The following is a 20,371-nucleotide window of genomic DNA, read 5'->3' as shown; positions in this document are numbered from 1 at the left end:
TGTCTGACTGCAGTGAGCCACCTCCCTTAGAAATCTGACCAGCGCCTTTATTTTAGTGCACTTATGTTCCAGTTTTGCACACATTTCTATTAATTTAATAAATGTGATTGGAATTTCTTATTGAAAATGCACTGTTTTTAAAAGTTGCAAGTGATAAATGTTTATTTAGTGAAATGAAAAGTTAAACTGCCTGAATATACTTAAATTAAAGATGCATCAATAATTGATTTGTAATGGAATTGTAGCTCCTAAATGGTAATCCAGTCGTGAGGTGGCCAAAGATTCCCACCTCCTAGTTAGCGCTCATAATAACATTATAACTAATACGTGGTTAATAATCATGTCACCACTTGTAAATAGACTATTGTCGGATGTTTTAGCGCAATAGAGTACTCCCAGTATCTACATTGTCAGCAACTAACGATTATTTCGAGCCTATTAGGAAAAACATGGGTCAAGTTGTCTAGTATGTTCACCATTTTATTTAAGGACAAAATTGTTCTTGGATTACAATAACAAACATATGTCTAATGTACCGTAAGATTTTTTGTTAAAATAAAGCCAATAATGCCATTTTTTGTGGTCCCCTTTATTTAGAAAAGTATCAAAATATTGTAATACATACTAATACTAAAGTATTGGTATCGAGACAACCCTACGGTAGAATTGTATCTTTGATTGATTCTTAAAATGTTGGCTATTTAATAGATTGTATGTTAAATATTATGATACTTCCACGTGCGGTTCGTGCTCATTAAAGTGCCTTTTTTTTCGGCGTTGCAAATTGATGCTGCTTTAAAACGTACTTGAATTGATGTAGACAAAGTTTAGTTAGCTCACTTTGGCTAAAATGATAGTTATTTTTCACACGACTTCGTCTCACTCTTGTTAGCAAGGTAGAAGCCAACACTCTTACCCGAAGCTGAGACCGTGTCCTCCCTCCAAATGTTCATGTTTTTAACAATAATAAGAGGAAATATCCTCACACTTTAAATGTTATCACTGACCCACGTTTTTGCGAGTGACCCACTTCCGCCCGGAGAAACACGAGCGATGACATCACAACTATTGTCGGCGACAAATTTTATTGTCGACTAACCGTTGCAGCCCTATTAGCCACTACGTACTTGCCATATTTTACGACTAAGAATGCATAAAAAAGAAAACCATCTGTGTTATTGTCTTACAAAGGGATTGTGAGTGATAGACAACCTTCCAAAAAAGAGCACTTCCCCTTTAATAAACATGCACTGTTGTTCCTTTTCTCTAGTTTGTCAGTCTTTTCATATGAAACACTTTTCTAACTTTGCTCCTCAGGATGTGACCGACCCAGAGAGGGGCTTTGTGGATGACGACAAAGTCACATTTGAGGTCTACGTCCAGGCAGACGCCCCACATGGAGTGGCGTACGTAACCTTTTAATTACTCTCGGAAGTTTGAATCACGCCAACTTCCCCAGAGAATGTGAAACTAGCGTTTCTTTGTGTAACAGCTGGGACTCCAAGAAACACACAGGCTATGTTGGTCTCAAGAACCAAGGAGCTACCTGCTACATGAACAGCCTGCTACAGACTCTTTTCTTCACCAACCAGCTACGTCGGGTGAGATGCTCTCCTTAAGGAGTTTAAACATATCCGTTTGGAAAGACTTTTAGAATTGAAAACAGGAGTGTGGTCTGATATTCTGTCAATCCTCTGCTGCAGGCGGTGTACATGATGCCCACAGAGGGAGACGACTCATCCAAGAGCGTTCCTCTGGCCCTGCAGAGGGTTTTCTACGAGCTGCAACACAGCGACAAGCCAGTCGGCACCAAGAAACTCACCAAGTCCTTTGGGTAACATCTGCAAATATTCCTATTATGAGCAATATTGTTTTTAGTCTTTATTTGATTGCTGCCAGTAGGGGTGTCCCGATACAACTTTTTCTCTGCCGATGCGATATCTACTTTATCAAGTGAAATTACTGAGCGAATACAAATGGTAGCTATGAAAAACGATAACCTATACTATTAATTGACTTATGGCGTCTTTGAGTTGAAATTAAGTGGCAACACCTCGTGGCCACAATAATTCATGACGTTAAGATCGTGACACAGTAAATTGTACGATGCGGACACGTTTGTTACTGGATACTTCAGCCTTGGAGACTTTGTAAATATTGTGCAACTATAATCATTTAATACTTATTTGTATTGACAAATGTTGTATTTAGGTTGTCTATTACTTGCTTAGCTGTTGTGCAGCCGATAGCTCCTAGTAGCCTATAGCCTAGCATGTCTACCTTTTGTAAATTACTTACCGTATTTTCCGTGTTGTAAGCTGCACCTTCAATGAATGGCATATTTCAAAACTTTGTTTACCTATTAGCCGCCCCGTGTTATTAGCCGCACCTACGCTACGCTAAAGGGAATGTCAAAAAAACAGTCAGATAGGTCAGTCAAACTTTAATAATATATTACAAACCAGCGTTCTAACAACTCTGTTCACTTCCAAAATGTAATGTGCAAATGTGCAATCACAAAAATAGTAACACTCAAAATAGTGCAGAGCAACATCAATAACTCAATGTTGCTCATACGTTAGTGTCACACAACACACAAAATAAACATTTAAAGCTCACTTTCTGAAGTTATTACTCCTCCACAAATCCCTCGAATTATTCTTCTTCGGTGTGCTTCACTTGTTTTTTGACACCATCTATGATGTGGACGCGCATAAGTCATAGATCAACTGGGACGGAGCTGCGTGAAAAAAGTCACCCGGTCCCTTCGCTCATCTTTTCTTCATCCATCCATCCCTTCGAGTTAGCTTTTATGATGACGCCGGCTGGAAAGTTCTCTTTTGGCAAGGTCTTCCTTTTGAATATCACCATGGGTGGAAGTTTCTGGCCGTTAGCATGGCAAGCTAGAACCACGGTGAAGGACGACTTCTCATTCCCTGTGGTGCGAATATTCACCGTACGTGTTCCCGTTGTATCCACAGTGCGGTTCACATGAATATCAAAAGTCAGTGGAACCTTGTACGCGTGTCTCTTAGTAGGAGACATTTTGTGGTCTTTACAGAAACACACAAATGAAATGAAACGTAATATCCGCGTGCTTCTTCTTCTACGGGGGCGGGTGCTCACCTTGGCGGTTGCTTACAGAGAAGAAGAAGCGCGTCCTCTTCTATGGGGGCGGTTGCTTACCGTAGAAGAAGCGTTTCCTCTTCTACGGGGGAAAAAAGATGGCGGCTGTTTACCGTAGTTGTGAGACCTAAACTTTATGAAAATAAATATTAATATTAATCCATATATAAGGCGCACCGGGTTATTTGCCGCGCTGTCAGCTTTTGATAAAAATTGTGGTTTTTAGGTGCGGCTTATGGTGCGGAAAATACGGTATATAGAAGAAGTTGTGCCTATTGGAAGACATTTAGATGTTAACTGTCTGTCCAGCTTTGCACAAATAAACACACATGATATCACACACAAGTAAAGATGCTGCATGACTGCTTGTATCGCACATGATATCACACAAGTAAACACGCTGCAGGACTGCTTGTATCTTACGTAACACACACAAGTAAACTCGCTGCAGTACTGCTTGAATCGCGCATGATTTTACACACAAGTAAACATGCTGCAGGACTGCTTGTATCGCACATGATATCATGCACAAGTAAACATGCTGCAGAATGGCTTGTATTACACACAATATCACGCACAAGTAAACACGCTTCAGGACTGCTTGTATCGCACATGATATCACACACAAGTAAACATGCTGCAGGACTGCTTGTATCGCACATGATATCACACACACATGTTGCAGGACTGTTTGTACTGCACATGATATTACACACAAGTAAACATGCTGCAGGACTGTTTGTATCACAGATGATATCACACAATAGAAAACATGCTGCAGGACTGCTGGTATCGCACATGATATCACGCACAAGTAAACATGCTGCAGGACTGTTTGCATTGCACATGATATCACACACAAGTAAACATGCTGCAGGACTGCTTGTATCACACATGATATCACACACAAGTAAACACGCTGCAGGACTGCTTGTATCGCACATGATATCACACACAAACGTGTTGCAGGACTGTTTGTATTGCACATGATATCACACACAAGTAAACATGCTGCAGGACTGCTTGTATCGCAGATGATATCACACAATAGAAAACATGCTGCAGGACTGCTTGTATCGCACATAATATCACGCACAAGTAAACATGCTGCCGGACTGTTTGCATTGCACATGATATCACACACAAGTAAACATGCTGCAGGACTGCTTGTATCACACATCATATCACACACAAGTAAACACGCTGCAGGACTGCTTGAATCGCACAAGATATCACACAAGTAAACATTCTGCAGGACTTGTTGTATCACACATGATATCACACACAAGTAAACATGCTGCAGGACAGTGCTACTTGCACAAGATATCACACACAAACACGCTGCAGGACTGTTGGTATTGCACATCATATCACACACAAGTAGACATGCTGCAGGACTGCTTGTATCACACATATCACACACAAGTAAACACTGCAGGACTGCTTGTATCGCACATGATGTCACTCACAAGTAAACACTGCAGTACTGCTTGTATCACACAAAAGTAAACTTGCTGCAGGACTGCTTGTATTGCACATGATATCACACACAAGTAAACATGCCGCAGGACTGCTTGTATCACATATGATATCACACACAAGTAAACACGCTGCAGGACTGCTTGTATCGCACATTATGTCACACACAAGTAAACACTGCAGTACCGCTTGTATCACACAACACACACAAGTAAACTCGCTGCAGGACTGCTTGTATCGCACAAGATATCGCATACAAGTAAACACTCTGCAGGACTGTTTGTATCACACATGATATCAGACACAAGTAAAAATGCCGCAGGGACAGTGCTTCTTGCACAAGATATCACACACAAACACGCTGCAGGACTGCTTGTATCGCACATGATATCACACACAAACATGCTGCAGGACTGTTTGTATTGCACATCATATCACACACAAGTAGACATGCTGCAGGACTGCTTGTATCACACATGATATGACACAAGTAAACACTCTGCAGGACTGCTTGTATCGCACATTATAACACACACAAGTAAACACTGCAGTTCCGCTTGTATCACACAACACACACAAGTAAACTCGCTGCAGGACTGCTTGTATCACACAACTCACACACAAGTAAACTCTCTGCACGACTGCTTGTATCGCACATGATACCGCACACTAACACGCTGCAGGATTGCTCGTATCGCACATGATATCACGCACAACTAAACATGCTGCAGGACTGCTTGTATCGCACATGACGTCACACACAAACAAGCTGCAGGACTGTTTGTATCACACATGATATCACACAAGTAAATAGGCTGCAAGACTGCTTTTATCACACATGATATCACGCACAAACACGCTGCAGGACTGTTTGTATTGCACATGACATCATACACAAGAAAACACGCTGCAGGACTGCTTGTATCGCACAAGATATCACACATTCTAAATGTAAGCCGATACAATCCGATCCTCAGGCAGACGCATGAAGCGTTCTATCCATCCATCCGTTTTCTACCGCTTGTCCCGTTCGGAGTCGCAGGGGTGCTGGAGCCTGTCTCAGCTGCATTCGAGCGGAAGTTCCATCTGTGTAATAATGTAGTGTTGGTCTTTTAATAGCAAACATTTGTCCTGCAGGTGGGAAACTCTGGACAGTTTCATGCAACATGACGTGCAGGAGCTGTGCAGAGTGGTGAGTTCTCACTAAACAGTGTGTGGGATTGCAGAGAACATATTGCTGAGGTGTGTGTGTTTCAGCTCCTGGACAATGTGGAGAACAAAATGAAAGGCACTTGTGTTGAGGGAACCATCCCCAAGCTCTTCAGAGGAAAGATGGTGGTACGTTTTCCTTCTTCTTGCATCCTTCTGTCCTAATTGAAATAGTCTAGTCATCATACGAGCAAAAGTCAAACATTTTTTGTATTGCTTAATAAATATGAACTTATTATGTCAATGAATTTGTATTTAAGACCACTGTGGTTTTCTTCATATGTTTCTCTCCAGTCATACATCCAGTGCAAGCATGTAGACTACCGATCAGAGCGGATAGAGGATTACTACGACATCCAGCTTAGCATAAAAGGAAAGAAGAACAGTGAGTGTCAACATGGCAACTTTTTTCCCCTCACACTGTAAAAGTGATGCTTTTCTGCCATTATTATGCAAGGCATCTTTGGGGAATTGGGGTCATGCTTTTTTTTTTTAAGCAGGTTTCATTTGGGGCTTAATCGCAATGTATGTTTGTTGCTTTTAAACACTATAATGGATCTTGGTTGTTCCACCTGTTGCTTCACTGACGTGTATTTGTTCACAATCTCATGGTGACTCTTTTCCACAGTTTTCGAGTCCTTTAAGGATTATGTTGCAACTGAACAGTTAGACGGAGACAACAAATATGATGCAGGAGAGCATGGCCTGCAGGTGAGTTTTCATACTGACTGAGTCGCAAGCATGCGTACACAAATACGTGCGTGTGTGCGTTTATACATATGTGTGTATATACATATATGTATATATTTACACATACAGCTGAGATAGGCTCCAGCACTCCCCATAACCCTAAACGGGACGCGTGTGTGTGTGATTTTTTTTAATTTTTACATTTATTTATATATTACATATTACAGTCCTCTAGTCCAGGGGTGTCCAAACATTTTCCACTGAGGGCCGCTCACTGAAAAAACAAAGCATGCAGGGGCCGTTTTGATATTTTTCATTTTCAAAACAAATACAATAAAGATTATTGTATTTTTTAACTTTAGGGCTCCCCTCAAGTTTGGTCTCTAGGACCCACAAGGGTCTTGACCATAAAAATTGTAAAAATAAGTCACAATATTAGTTTTTAATCTATAGATCAATTTCAGAGCTATCTGTTTATTTAAAGTTTGAATTTTTTAAAATGTTTCGTGCCCTTTTTTGTCAAAGAAAGCCCTGTTTTTTAAAGGCAAACACAAAATTTGCAATATTTTCAAAGTTGGTTATTTGATGTGAAGTAATTGGATCCCTAAATAGGTCAATAATTCACATGGATTTTTTTTGAGCAATGACCGTTTAAAAACAATTACACTAAAAATTTCTTTTTTTTTTTTAACTTTCAACCCTCAAGTTTTTATTATTTTGTTGTTTTTGTTCCCTTTTTGTCAAAGAAAAACACACACAATATGCAATATTTTACACAAAAATATTTCAAAGTGGAATATTTGATGTGAAGTAATTGGAACATTCAAAAGGTCAATAATTCATACCATTGATTAATTCATTAGTCTTTGAGCAATGACAGTTTTAAAGAAAAAAACAGCTTGCATGGCAGCTTTGTGTTATTACAGTCAACACTGCAACCTCTCTTGTTGCATTTAACTTGTTTGCTCTTATTACATTTTTAAAATATTTTTTTTGTAATGTGGCCGTTAAAAAATGACCTGAAGTCAGCACTTTGGACACCTCTACTTTAATAATTGCGCTCTGCAAGCCGAAATTCAGAATACAATGTCCTGACCTGCTTTTTGTTGGGTTCCACAGGAGGCAGAAAAGGGAGTGAAGTTCCTCACTTTCCCGCCGATCCTTCACTTGCAGCTGATGAGGTTCATGTATGACCCGCAGACCGACCAAAACATCAAGATCAACGACCGGTAGGACAGTCTACCTTTATGTTGCTTCCAAACACACACACACACACACACACACACACACACACACACACACACACACACACACACACACACACTGCAGACAGTAATGTGTGTGTTTTATAGACAAGTCCTATTTTGGAGCAGCAGTGCTTGAAGGGTCTCTTCAAAGAGCGTGCCCTGAGCTATTGCACAAATTCAGTGTTGACATCGATCAATTCTTGGTCTTTATAAAGCTTAGAGACAACAAAGACTTCTTTAAAACAAATGATGATCCAGATACTTCTATTTTTGAACCTGAATGTCAGGAGGATGATCTACAAGTTGTGTGCTAAACAGATGCAGCTTTAGTGAAACACTAAGCATCATGTAGCAGTATTGCTAAGTGCTAAACAAGATATACAAACATAATAAAATAATCACTTACTGTACAATGTCTCCTCTCACTGGGATAAAGACTGATGGGATGTTTATATCTTCCCCTTTACATGGATAATTCATCATAATCCTCACAAAGGGTTAAAAAATGTGCCACAAATGAAAATCTTTTTGTGTCTTTCCCGTTATCTCCGGGTCTAAGTAGGATGTTAATGTTGACCAACTTGTGGGTTTATGTCCACAACTTTCTACTATCCAGGTGAGAGACATGATTTATCATCTAGAATTAACTTTCACCATCTCAAGAGTTTTTGATTGATTGATTGAGACTTTTATTAGTAGGTTGCACAGTGAAGTACATATTCCGTACAATTGACCACTAAATGGTAACACCCGAATACGTTTTTCAACTTGTTAAAGTCGGGGTCCACTTAAATTGATTCATGATACAGATATATACTATCAGATATACAGTATACTATCATCATAATACAGTCATCACACAAGATAATCATCAGGGTATATACATTGAATTATTTACATTATTTACAAGGCGATGTAGCATCTCAATATGTCAATATAGCAGCATTAGCTAGTTAGCTCTCTGTGATTACGGCGCCGCTAAAAATAGTTCCTCAACGTTAGCACATATAAACGTTATAGCTAATACTTGGTGGTAGGGCTGGGCGATATGGGCTTTATTAATATCTCAATATTTTTAGGCCATGTCACGATACAAGATATATATCAATATTTATGCCTTAGCCTTGAATTAACACTTGATGCATATAATCACACCTGTTTGATGATTCTATGTCTCTACATTAAAACATTCTTGGTCATACTGCATTAAAAGACTGAGAAACGCCTGTAGGTAATGCCCACAGCTGAAAACAACTGCTGAGAACGTATACTTGAAGACTCACGATATAGTAATTTTCTGTATCGCACAGAGACAAACCAGTGATATATCGAGTATATTCGATATATCGCCCAGCCCTGCTTGGTGGTTATATATTGTATTATATTCAGGTCACCACATGTAAATGGATTATTGTTGGCGCTTTTTGGATGTCTTTTTAGAGGGCTTTGTGGGCGGAATAGTGTACTCCCATTATCTGCATTGTTAGCCACCTCGTACTTGCAGTATTTTATGATTTACAATGGATTAAAAAAAACATGTGTTATTGTCTTACATAAAAATTGTGAATGATGGGCAAAATAAAAAAGTGGAGTTCCCCTTTAATGGTTGTTCTTGCAATCCATTCTTGCCTCATTGAGTATAGTTGTTTTTGACGCGAGTGATCCATGAGTTATATTTGACACTTCAGAGTGTTGGATACATAAAACGCGCCAAAATGTTCGAAGAGGTGCAGGTGAACTTGCGAATTTGCGATTCTTTTTCAAGGTCATCTTATTAAATTTTCAACAAACACAAGCAATTAAGCAATCTGTATCAAAAGAAACTGTCAGATTTATTATATGTATATTATTTCTTATACATAATATTATAAACTTAGTAAATACTAGGGGTGTAACAGTACGTGTATTTGTATTGAACCGTTTCGGTACGGGGGGTTCGGTTCGGAGGTGTACCGAACGAGTTTCCACACGAACATATTAAGCTAAGCTAAAGTCTTAACAAGCTGCTCCGCTTCCTTCTGCCTGTCTCTGTCAGTACTACACAGCACCCAGCATTGTCCCACCCACACAACCATCTGATTGGTTACATATGCGGTAACAGCCAATCAGCAGTGTGTATTCAGAGCGGTAACAGCCAATCAGCAGTGCGTATTCAGAGCGCATGTAGTCAGTGCTTAGCGTTTAGCAGGTAAGCATCAGGCAGCGGACTCTCCCCAAATGAGAACACCTCCCAGTCAACTACTAGTAACATCACTATGAGCCCGTTGACCGCTTCCCACCTAGAGCTTTCTTCTTTGCTGTCTCCATTGTTCATTGAAAAATTGCAAAAGATTCACCAACACAGATGTCCAGAATACTGTGGAATTTTGCGATGAAAACAGACGACTTAAAAGCCGGCCACCATTCTGTCCCAAAATGTCCTCTACAATCCATGACATCACGCGCAGGCGTCATCATACAGAGACGTTTTCAGCAGGATATTTCGCAGGAAATTTAAAATTGCACTTTAGTAAGCTAACCCGGCCGTATTGGCATGTGTTGCAATGTTCAGATTTCATCATTGATATATAAACTATCAAACTGCGTGGTCGGTAGTAGTGGGTTTCAGTAGGCCTTTAACAAAAACACAAATATTTGTCTTTAAATATATAGATAATGTTTATCTAGAGCTTTTTTATTAGATATCATAAATTACATGATGGCGTCGCGTTCACACCCAAACACTTTTACCAAACATAATGAATAATCCTGATTAATAATCGTGATTTCAATATTGATAAAAATAATCGTAGTTATTATTTTGCAGTGCAGTTATGAGTAAGACTAGACCTCATACATTAACACTATTTTTTATCTTTATGGACAAAAAGTGCAGTTACGTCTTATGTCCATAAGGTGCCATCTTGCAAAATGTTTATTTATTTTTATCTTTAGTATTTTATTTCTGCCATATTACTTCGTTTATAACATTCAACATTCTACTTGAGGTACATATATCCATTTTGATTGTTTTGTTTTTTTAAATAAACCTTGGTTAAAGGATTTCAGTATAAGTAGTTTTTGAAAGTTTTGAGCACATTTAAAATGACCGCGGTAATAATGATTATAGGGATCATTTTAGTCACATGGGCAGCACGATGGAAGAGGGGTTAGTGCGTCAGCCTCACAATACAAAGGTCTTTGGTTTGATCCTGCGCTCGGGATCTTTCTGCGTGGAGTTTGCACGTTCTCCCCGTGACTTCGTGGGTTCCCTCCGGGTACTCCGGCTTCCTCCCACCTTCAAAGACATGCACCTGGGGATAGGTTGATTGGCAACACTAAATTGGCCTTAGTGTGTGAGTGTGAATGTTGTCTGTCTGTGTTGGCCCTGTGATGAGGTTGCAACTTGTCCAGGGTGTACCCCGCCTTCCGCCCAAATGCAGCTGAGATAGGCTCCAGCACCCCCGCGACCCAGAACGGCACAAGCGGTAGTGGATGGATGGATGGATGGATGGGATTTTAGTCACATAAGAAATTTTCATACCGTGACATCTCTAGTTGTCTTTATTACAGCTTCCATTGTGACTTGAACACCAACACAATATGAAGTTCTTCTTTGCAAACACTGCACCGCTCGCTCGTCACATGACCTGTCAAACCGCTGAACTGCAATTTATCACATGGCCACGAAACTGCAAATGCAATTGGCAGCGTGTTCTTTTACTGCTTCACCTTTTTTTTGTTTTTACATTTTTCTTACACCCCTCTTGTTGTTCTGCTGTCCGTAGGTTTGAGTTTCCAGATCAGTTACCACTGGACGAGTTCCTCCAGAAACCAGACTCCAAGGACCCGGCCAACTACATCCTGCACGCAGTGCTGGTACACAGCGGGGACAACCATGGCGGTCACTATGTTGTCTATCTTAATCCAAAAGGAGACGGCAAAGTGAGTGTCAAGGAACCAATAGTAAGGACCTTTTTATATACCTTTTCAAACCAAACTTTTCGGATTTTTGTGTTTGTCTTTGTGGCTGGTGCAGCTGTCAAATATTATTTGATGATTAACCTTTCTAGAGGAGGTGGTCACATACTTGGCCACAAAACATAATTAATGAAGGCCTTTTTTACAGTAGATCAGGGGTGTCAAACTAATTTTTATTGAGGGCCTAATGGCAGTTTATAAACGTATAATACCCTTGTTACACAATTAACAAAGGGAACTGTTTTTGATTATTATATTTTACTGCGGACCACTTTAAATGACGTGGTGGCGGTCCGCCGCCTTAAAATGATGTGGTGGCGGTCCGCCGGACAATTGAGACGGCTTAGATGAAAATGACGTGACGGTCCACCGGTAAATTATGTGGTGTGCCACATTGATAATGCTGTGCGTGAAAGGGTGAATGTGATGTATAATGTAAAGTGCTTTGGGTATCAATCTAGATAAGTGGTTCTTAACCTGGGTTCGATCGAACCCTAGGGGATCGGTGAGTCGGCCTCAGGGGTTCGGCGGAAGTCAAAACACACCAGACTCATCGTGTAAATAAAAACTTCTCTCTATCGGCGTTTTACGGCTACGGCAACAGCAGAAGTCAGACTGGTTTGCAAGTGTGTAATTTGTTGTGAGTTTATGCACTGTTGGTTTTGTTGTTTGAACAAGGTGATGTCATGCACGGTTCATTTTGTGCACCAGTAAAAAAAACATGGTAACACTTTAGTATGGGGAACATATTCACCATTCAATAGTTGCTTATTAACGTGCAAATTAGTAACATATTTGCTCTTAACTAGTCATTATTAAGTACTTATTAATGCCTTATTCGGCACGGCCTTATTATAACCCTAACCCTCTAACCCTGGCCCTAACCCTAACCAAATAACTCTAAATTAAGTCTTTGTTACTTAGAATATGTTCCCCTAGTGTCCAAATAACTCTAAATTAAGTCTTTGTTACTTAGAATATGTTCCCTTAGTGTCCAAAAAACTTTAAATTAAGTCTATTATTTTATATATATATTTATATATATATTTATTTATTTATATATGCACCTTATTGCTTTTTTATCCTGCACTACCATGAGTTTATGAAATTTCGTTCTTATCTGTGCTGTAAAATTCAAATTTGAATGACAATAAAAAGGAAGTCTAAGTCTTACTTAGAATATGTTCCCCTAGTGTCCAAAAAACTCAAATTTAAGTCTTTGTTACTTAGAATATGTTCCCCATGCTATAGTGTTACCAAAAACATATAACTTTGTCTTGAATTTGAAAAAAAAACATTTTATTTATCACTAAAGAAGGGTTCGGTGAATGCGCATATGAAACTGGGGGGTTTAGTACCTCCAACAAGGTTAAGAACCACTGATCTAGATATATTTAAGCGATAGATATATAAATACAGATCATTTACCTTTGAGATGGGCCACATTAAATGAAATGGCGCACCACATTTGGCCCCCAGGCTTTGAGTTTGACACCTGTGCAGTCGCTGAAAGCTTAAGATGTCTAATCATTCCAAAGCAACCCTACTTAGAAATGCTCTTCCAGAATCTGACTTGTGACAGAAGACCAGCCACAAACTGAGTTGTAACAAACCTCATACATATTGATGCTGTCGTCTTTACGTTGTCTTAAGTGCTCTCTTCTCTTTGTCCTCCCCATCTGTCTTTGTCTCTGTCTTCTCTGCTGCAGTGGTGCAAGTTCGATGACGACGTGGTGTCCCGCTGCACCAAGGAGGAGGCCATCGAGCACAACTATGGCGGACACGACGATGACCTCTCAGTCCGCCACTGCACCAACGCGTACATGTTGGTCTACATCCGGGAGTCCAAGCTCAGTGCGTGACAACGTCCCTCCTGACGCAGGGTCTATGGCCCACAGAGGATACTTTATTTCTGCACCCACATAACCGAGGCTTACTTTTTGCGTTCCTTGATCCTAGGTGAGGTGTTGTTGCCCATGACGGACGTGGACATCCCCCAGCAGCTGGTGGAGCGCCTGCAGGAGGAAAAGAGGGTAGAGGCCCAGAAGAGGAAGGAGCGTCAAGAGGCTCATCTCTACATGCAAGTTCAGGTAAAGAACCAGGACCATCAAAACAAAGTCAATCCTACACAATAAATCTGTATTTTCCGGACTATGGAGCCGTACCCACCAAAATTTAGGGGGGAAAATATATTTCCATATATTAGCCGCACCGGACTATAAACTACAGATATATACGTTCTGAAATAAGATATTTACACAGAAATATTTAGTAAATGTTTATTTACATACCTTAATTGTTTCAAAACTGCAGTAAAATGACTCATCAAACAATACAGAAGTCATGGTTAGCTGCATAAGCCAGCTCTTCAATCAGCTAAACAGACTCAATAACTGACGTTTTGTTGAATTTACTAAACTGAAACATAACAAAAGAATGCCATTGTAAGTTAATAAAACTTAACACATACTTGTAATTGTGTTAACATATTAACTAATGCAAACGACACTAGCTTCATTACATTACAATAGCACGTACAAATATGCATGAAAACCATCTCATCTGGCTCCTCTCGAATGACCGAGCTTCTCACCCTATCTCTAAGGGAGAGCCCCGCCAGCCGGCGGAGGAAACTCATTTCGGCCGCTTGTACCCGTGATCTCGTCCTTTCGGTCATGACCCAAAGCTTGTGACCATAGGTGAGGATGGGAACGTAGATCGACCGGTAAATCGAGAGCTTTGCCTTCCGGCTCAGCTCCTTCTTCACCACAACGGATCGCATTACTGAAGACGCCACACCGATCCGCCTGTCGATCTCACGATCCACTCTTCCCTTACTCGTGAACAAGACTCCGAGGTACTTAAACTCCTCCACTTGGGGCAAGATCTCCTCCCCAACCCGGAGATGGCACTCCACCCTTTTCCGGGCGAGAACCATGGACTCGGACTTGGAGGTGCTGATTCCCATCCCAGTCGCTTCACACTCTGCTGCGAACCGATCCAGTGAGAGCTGAAGATCTTGGCCAGATGAAGCCATCAGGACCACATCATCTGCAAATAGCAGAGACCTAATCCTGCAGCCACCAAACCAGATACCCTCAACGCCCTGACTGCGCCTAGAAATTCTGTCCATAAAGGTTATGAACAGAATCTGTGACAAAGGGCAGCCTTGGCGGAGTCCAACCCTCACTGGAAACGGGTCCGACTTACTACCGGCATTGCGGACCAAGCTCTGACACTGATTATACAGGGAGCGAACCGCCACAATAAGATAGTCCGTTACCCCATACTCTCTGAACACTCCCCACAGGACTTCCCGGTACCCCATACTCTCTGAGCACTCCCCACAGGACTTCCCGGTACACGGTCGAATGCCTTCTCCAAGTCCACAAAGCACATGTAGACTGCTTGGGCAAACTCCCATGCACCCTCAAGGACCCTGCCGAGAGTATAGAGCTGGTCCACAGTTCCACGACCAGGACGAAAACCACACTGTTCCTCCTGAATCCGAGGTTCGACTATCCGGCGTAGCCTCCTCTCCAGTACACCTGAATAGACCTTACCGGGAAGGCTGAGGAGTGTGATCCCACGATAGTTGGAACACACCCTCTGGTTCCCCTTCTTAAAGAGAGGAACCACCACCACCCCGGTCTGCCAATCCAGAGGTGCCGCCCCCGATGTCCACTCGATGTTGCAGAGACAGCCCCAAAACATCCAGAGCCTTAAGGGACTCCGGGCGGATCTCATCCACCCCCGGGGCCTTGCCACCGAGGAGCTTTTTAACTACCTCGGCAACCTCAGCCCCAGAAATAGGAGAGCCCACCACAGATTCCCCAGGCCCTGCTTCCTCATAGGAAGACGTGCTGGTAGGATTGAGGAGGTCTTTGAAGTATTCCCTCCACCGATCCACAATATCCGCAGTCGAGGTCAGCAGAACACCATCCCCACCATACACGGTGTTGACATTGCACTGCTTCCCCTTCCTGAGGCGGCGGATGGTGGTCCAGAATCGCTTCGAAGCCGTCCGGAAGTCGTTTTCTATAGCTTCCCCAAACTCCTCCCATGTCCGAGTTTTTGCCTCCTCGACCGCTGAAGCCGTCCGTAAGAATTGTTTTAGTTATATTGTAAAACATACAAACCTTGCTTGGAGTGATGGATGAAGAATCCATACGAGTAGAAATGCTGTGGACGATTAGAATACAAAGCGGCACTTCTGGTTCAAAGCTTTCAAAAGCAGGAAACACTTGTAGGCATTCCCCAAGCAGCACTTGCAGTGAGTGAACTCGACCCAAAATTGGCACCGTAGCAAAAACAATAAAACAGATGCAAATACATTAAAATGTTGTGTTATGAAAACTATTAGCATTATGACCGTCGGCGAAGAAAAATCCATAAATTAGCTGCACCGTTTTCTAAGCCGCAGGGCCCAAAGCATAGGAAAAGTAGCAGTTTTTAGTCTCAAATTTACGGTCCACAAAATCAAAAACTACTACTACTCCATTGGAAATTAATAAAAAAACCAATAAATATTTAAAAAAATAAAATGAGGTAGGGGGGGGGGGGCGCATGTTATCCAGTAAAAAGGGTGTTGGGGACATGCTATCCAGTAAAAAGGGTGTTGGGGACATGCTATCCAGTAAAAAGGGTGTCGGGGGACATGTTATCCAGTAAAAAGGGTGTTGGGGGGACCTGTTATCCAGTAAAAAAGATGTTGGGGGGACATGTTATCCAGTAAAAAGGGTGTTGGGGGTGTTAAATACGGGTGAATAAACACAACGTCTATTCTGGTTCGCAACTTTTAATCAACTGACGCACAGAGGTAAAACCGGAAACACTGATCCCCACTTCCTGCCCACAAACACTGCGCATGCGTTAACCCAGTATATGGAGAAACATGTTAACAATCTCCCTATCTTTTATAAATAAATAAAAATTAAATAGCACATGTTTCTTGAGAACAAATACATGTCTTTTTAAACAACAGAAACAATAAAATCAACTTAGGTAAGAACCCATTTTCCTTCACTCAATGCTTTCAAAAGCATCAAGAGTGATGCCCCCTTTTTCGTAAGACAGTCAGCCAGTTGAGCTTTTGTTGCTGACCAAAGCACTTGTATTTTTCTGTTGTGAATTAGTTCTTTGATGCCAGTTATATCCAACCGAAGCCTTTTCTCTGTGACCTGTTTTGTTGATCGAAGAGCATCATAGAGGTAATGGTTATCAGTCACACAAACTAACGCTGGAGCATTTAGACCAGCGGTGCCAGTAGTGAGGTCAGAATAAAGGGTGGCAAAAAACACAGCGTTGTCTATTCCATCCGACATGGCAAGAGTCTCTCCAGCCAAGGGTGCTTCGCACCACTAGTCGAATCCTCTTGGACATGCCAGTAAAGAGGGGGAGAATGTACTTCCTTTTCCCATTAGGGTGATCAACATGCCCCCTTGTGTACCTCCATCAGGAAGATTTCCTAATGAAGCATCGCTGAATACAGTTAACTTTAAAGCATCATTTCCCAAATGTTGAAATTTCAAAGTCACTTTTTCAGCTTTCAGTTTACAAACTAACTTATTAGCATTGTGAATTGGTTGCACAGTCACATTCTTTAGACTAGATGCCAGACTACAAGAATCAAACATTACATCAGGTCTTGTCTGTTTTGCAACCCAGAGTATCTGTCCTATTTTTGATCTGAGTTGTTCTTGTTCTGTTTCATTAAGAGGAGCATCTCTTTCTAGAGCACAGACTGGCTGTAAGTGAATGGGGTGCAGACTTTCAATGTAGCTGTGCTGATGCAACTGTACAGAATCATTAACCGTTTCAATATCCATTCCCAAATAGCAGAAATTGTCATGTTCCTCACGTCCCACTTGGAACCCAGACTTCAGTTTAGGGATCACATTTTCTGAAAAGTTTGATGAGCCTGCCCACAGAAAGTCATCTACATGACTTGCGAGTACACTCGTCACTATGTTTTCATCATCCAGCCAATAAAATACTTCTGAGTCTACCTGTGACACTTTACCACCTGTGCTCAGCATGATTTCCTTCACCTTGTTGTACCAATAGATACACACACTTCTTCAGTTTCCAAAGAACCCTCATACAGTCAGCTTCTGGGGGAGGATTGACATAAATGTCTCCATACCCTGTAAAAAGGCGGACTTGATATCCATAGAATGGACTTTCCAATGATTTTGACAAATTACACAGCAATAGCCTTAGAGATTCAGAAGCACATGTTGGTGAATCTTTTTGTAGATTTTTTTAATTAAGTTCTTCAAAACCCCTTGCTGCAAGTCTGGCCTTGGGTACAATACCAGTGTCACTTTCTTTGAGACTACAGACCCACCTAGTGGAGATACACTTTTGGCCTGTATTTTCAGTCTCTTCAAAAACATTGTTTTTCCAGCTTTCTATCTCTGCCTGTTTGGCTGCATCAAATGATGTCTTCTGTTATGAGTACATCAGCCTCCCTGACAGCTGACTCAGTGTTAAGATGTTATACACATGACATGTCAACTGCCTCTTTTAGTCCAGTACTGCCATCAGGCTCAATATGCTGCACATTATACCAGTTTTTATAGGTTCCTGTGGCTTTACCTGATCTACTGAGTACTTTAGCCTTACATGTTACACTTGTATCTCTTTTCATGAAAGTTACAATCTGTCCTGTTTTTAGCGTCACATTAGAAGCAGGGACAGGATTATCACAGGCACTGTGATTCATTTGAGGTGCATTTGTTTGAATGACACCTTCACTCATGTTTCCCTCTCCATCACTGTCATGTTCATTTTCACCGGCTGTGTTTTGTTCATTATCTGAGTTACATGATGCTCTGTGTAAAACATCTGTCACTATCATCGGTTATGTTCTCGTCATGTTTTTCACATCCTGTTTCAGTGTGAACATTACTTTGGGTAATTTTCCTGTCATTAATCTGTGTGTGCACCTTAAGTCGTGAGTGATTAACTCTAACTAGAATACCTCCATGTCTTACAAACACAACGGTTCACTATCTCCTCGTTTATAGTAAACCTTTTCTCCTGTCTCATATTTTTCATCCGTGTATCTAAGCTGTTTTCTTAATGCCCTTCTTATCCTCTCTGAACATTCAACTTCAGTGAAAGCCTTCCTTGAAGCATGCAAAGCTGATATGTGTTCTCCTACTCTTGTGCTCACTGTAGTACCCTCTAGTGCAGGCAGCTTATTTATCAATACATTGGGAAGGTTAGGATTTTGACCAAATACCAGTTGATGTGGACTATAACCATGTACACTGTGCATGCAGTTCATAGCCATTAAGGCCCAGTCCAAGGCAGTGCACCAGTCACAATCCTTTTCCCGTTTAACTTTCTGGACGATGCTTGTGAGCGTCTGATTATGACGTTCCAACAGTCCAATGCTCCATGGACTGTATCCTGCGGTTGTCTTGATCTCGATGTTGAAGTTTTCTGCCATGTCCCTGAGCTCTTCATTGTTAAATTCTCCTCCGTTGTCACTGAAGAGCTTTTTGGGAGGACCATGGACACTTATCCATTTGTGGATGAAAGAGTTGACAATTACAGAAGATTTCTTGGTTTTCATAATATTTCCAGCGCTGAAACGTGTGAAATGGTCCATTATGTGTAAATACCAAATGCCTGACCCCAGCTCGTGCAGGTCCACCGCCACCGTTTCATTATATTCCAAAGCTAGAGGCAAATCCACAGCTGGCTTTGTCTTGCTATATCTTTGGCACGTGTCACATTCATCCACTATTTGTTGCAAAATAGTGAGACAGTCCCTGTCTTTGTTCCCTGAACTTTGAATTAGTTTATGCAGGCGATCTGCTGATGCATGGCCAAATTGTTTGTGAAGTTTAAGAAGGACCTTACGATCAGGACTTCATCTTCAGCAAATAAATCTTGAATTTGACATTCCATGTCATCATTGTCTCTTATGTCAACACAGTAGTGTCCTGAGCTGGTAAACTGAAGAGGTATCTGCTGCTTAAACATCACTGCCCTGTCGTTTTCCATGTCTAATGTAGTTCCTGCCTTTTTTAATGGTGTTTTACTCAGCAGGAGTGGAATATCGACTTTGACAACTTCTGTCTCAATGTTACACTTTGTCCATCCTATTTTAGCAGGTAGACTCACTTTTCTGGTGGACTGAATCACATTTCCATCTCCAAAACGAAACTGTCTGTTGCTAGACCTTTCTGTGCTTCTGAGCTTATTTACCTGCTTTTCATGGAGATTATCTACATAACTTTCAAGCCACATTTCTCTACACACTGTGCGGGTGCAGGCGGTCTCTATGATTGCTGAGCCTGCAGCTTCAGTCATAAAAATCTCAGCTTTAGACTGGGGATCATTTGTTAACAGCGTGATATTAACTTCATCCAAATTGTCATTTTCAGTCAATTTTACTTGTGCGGGCAGTCCTTTGCCCAGTGGCATGTGCTTTGACACACGGCACAACGTGATCGTTTAACATACTTATCCAGTGGGTTTGTACCCTGTAACGGCGTCACCGGTCTTTGTTGTCCACGTTGAAACGGTGTGTTCCGTCTTCCTCTCCATAGTGGCTGTTCTGTGAGGAAAGCTGCGTCCTGGTTCAGTTGTATCTCGCCTGACGGGCCCGTTGTTTTACCTCCGAATATCCGTTTGAGAGCTGA

At 41.4% G+C, this 20,371-nt stretch overlaps 1 protein-coding gene across 4 annotated transcripts in view; it reads left to right on the top strand.

Moving 5' to 3' along the window:
* usp7 (ubiquitin specific peptidase 7 (herpes virus-associated)) overlaps positions 1-20,371 on the top strand; it is a 63,813-nt gene that overhangs the window by 17,373 nt on the left and 26,069 nt on the right. For all 4 annotated transcript variants that reach the window (XM_062050523.1, XM_062050520.1, XM_062050522.1 and 1 more), the window contains exons 5-15: positions 1,318-1,406; positions 1,493-1,601; positions 1,704-1,834; positions 5,743-5,797; positions 5,863-5,943; positions 6,109-6,199; positions 6,443-6,525; positions 7,624-7,733; positions 11,519-11,696; positions 13,421-13,565; positions 13,671-13,801. In XM_062050523.1, the coding sequence (XP_061906507.1) occupies positions 1,318-1,406; positions 1,493-1,601; positions 1,704-1,834; positions 5,743-5,797; positions 5,863-5,943; positions 6,109-6,199; positions 6,443-6,525; positions 7,624-7,733; positions 11,519-11,696; positions 13,421-13,565; positions 13,671-13,801 (1,203 nt within the window). The remainder of the gene's footprint in view (positions 1-1,317; positions 1,407-1,492; positions 1,602-1,703; positions 1,835-5,742; positions 5,798-5,862; positions 5,944-6,108; positions 6,200-6,442; positions 6,526-7,623; positions 7,734-11,518; positions 11,697-13,420; positions 13,566-13,670; positions 13,802-20,371) is intronic.

This window comes from Entelurus aequoreus, linkage group LG06 (assembly GCF_033978785.1).
Source record: "Entelurus aequoreus isolate RoL-2023_Sb linkage group LG06, RoL_Eaeq_v1.1, whole genome shotgun sequence".
NCBI lineage: Eukaryota > Metazoa > Chordata > Actinopteri > Syngnathiformes > Syngnathidae > Entelurus > Entelurus aequoreus.
The sequence above is the reverse complement of the archived record's forward strand: the minus strand, read 5'-3'. Positions and strand labels throughout refer to the sequence as shown.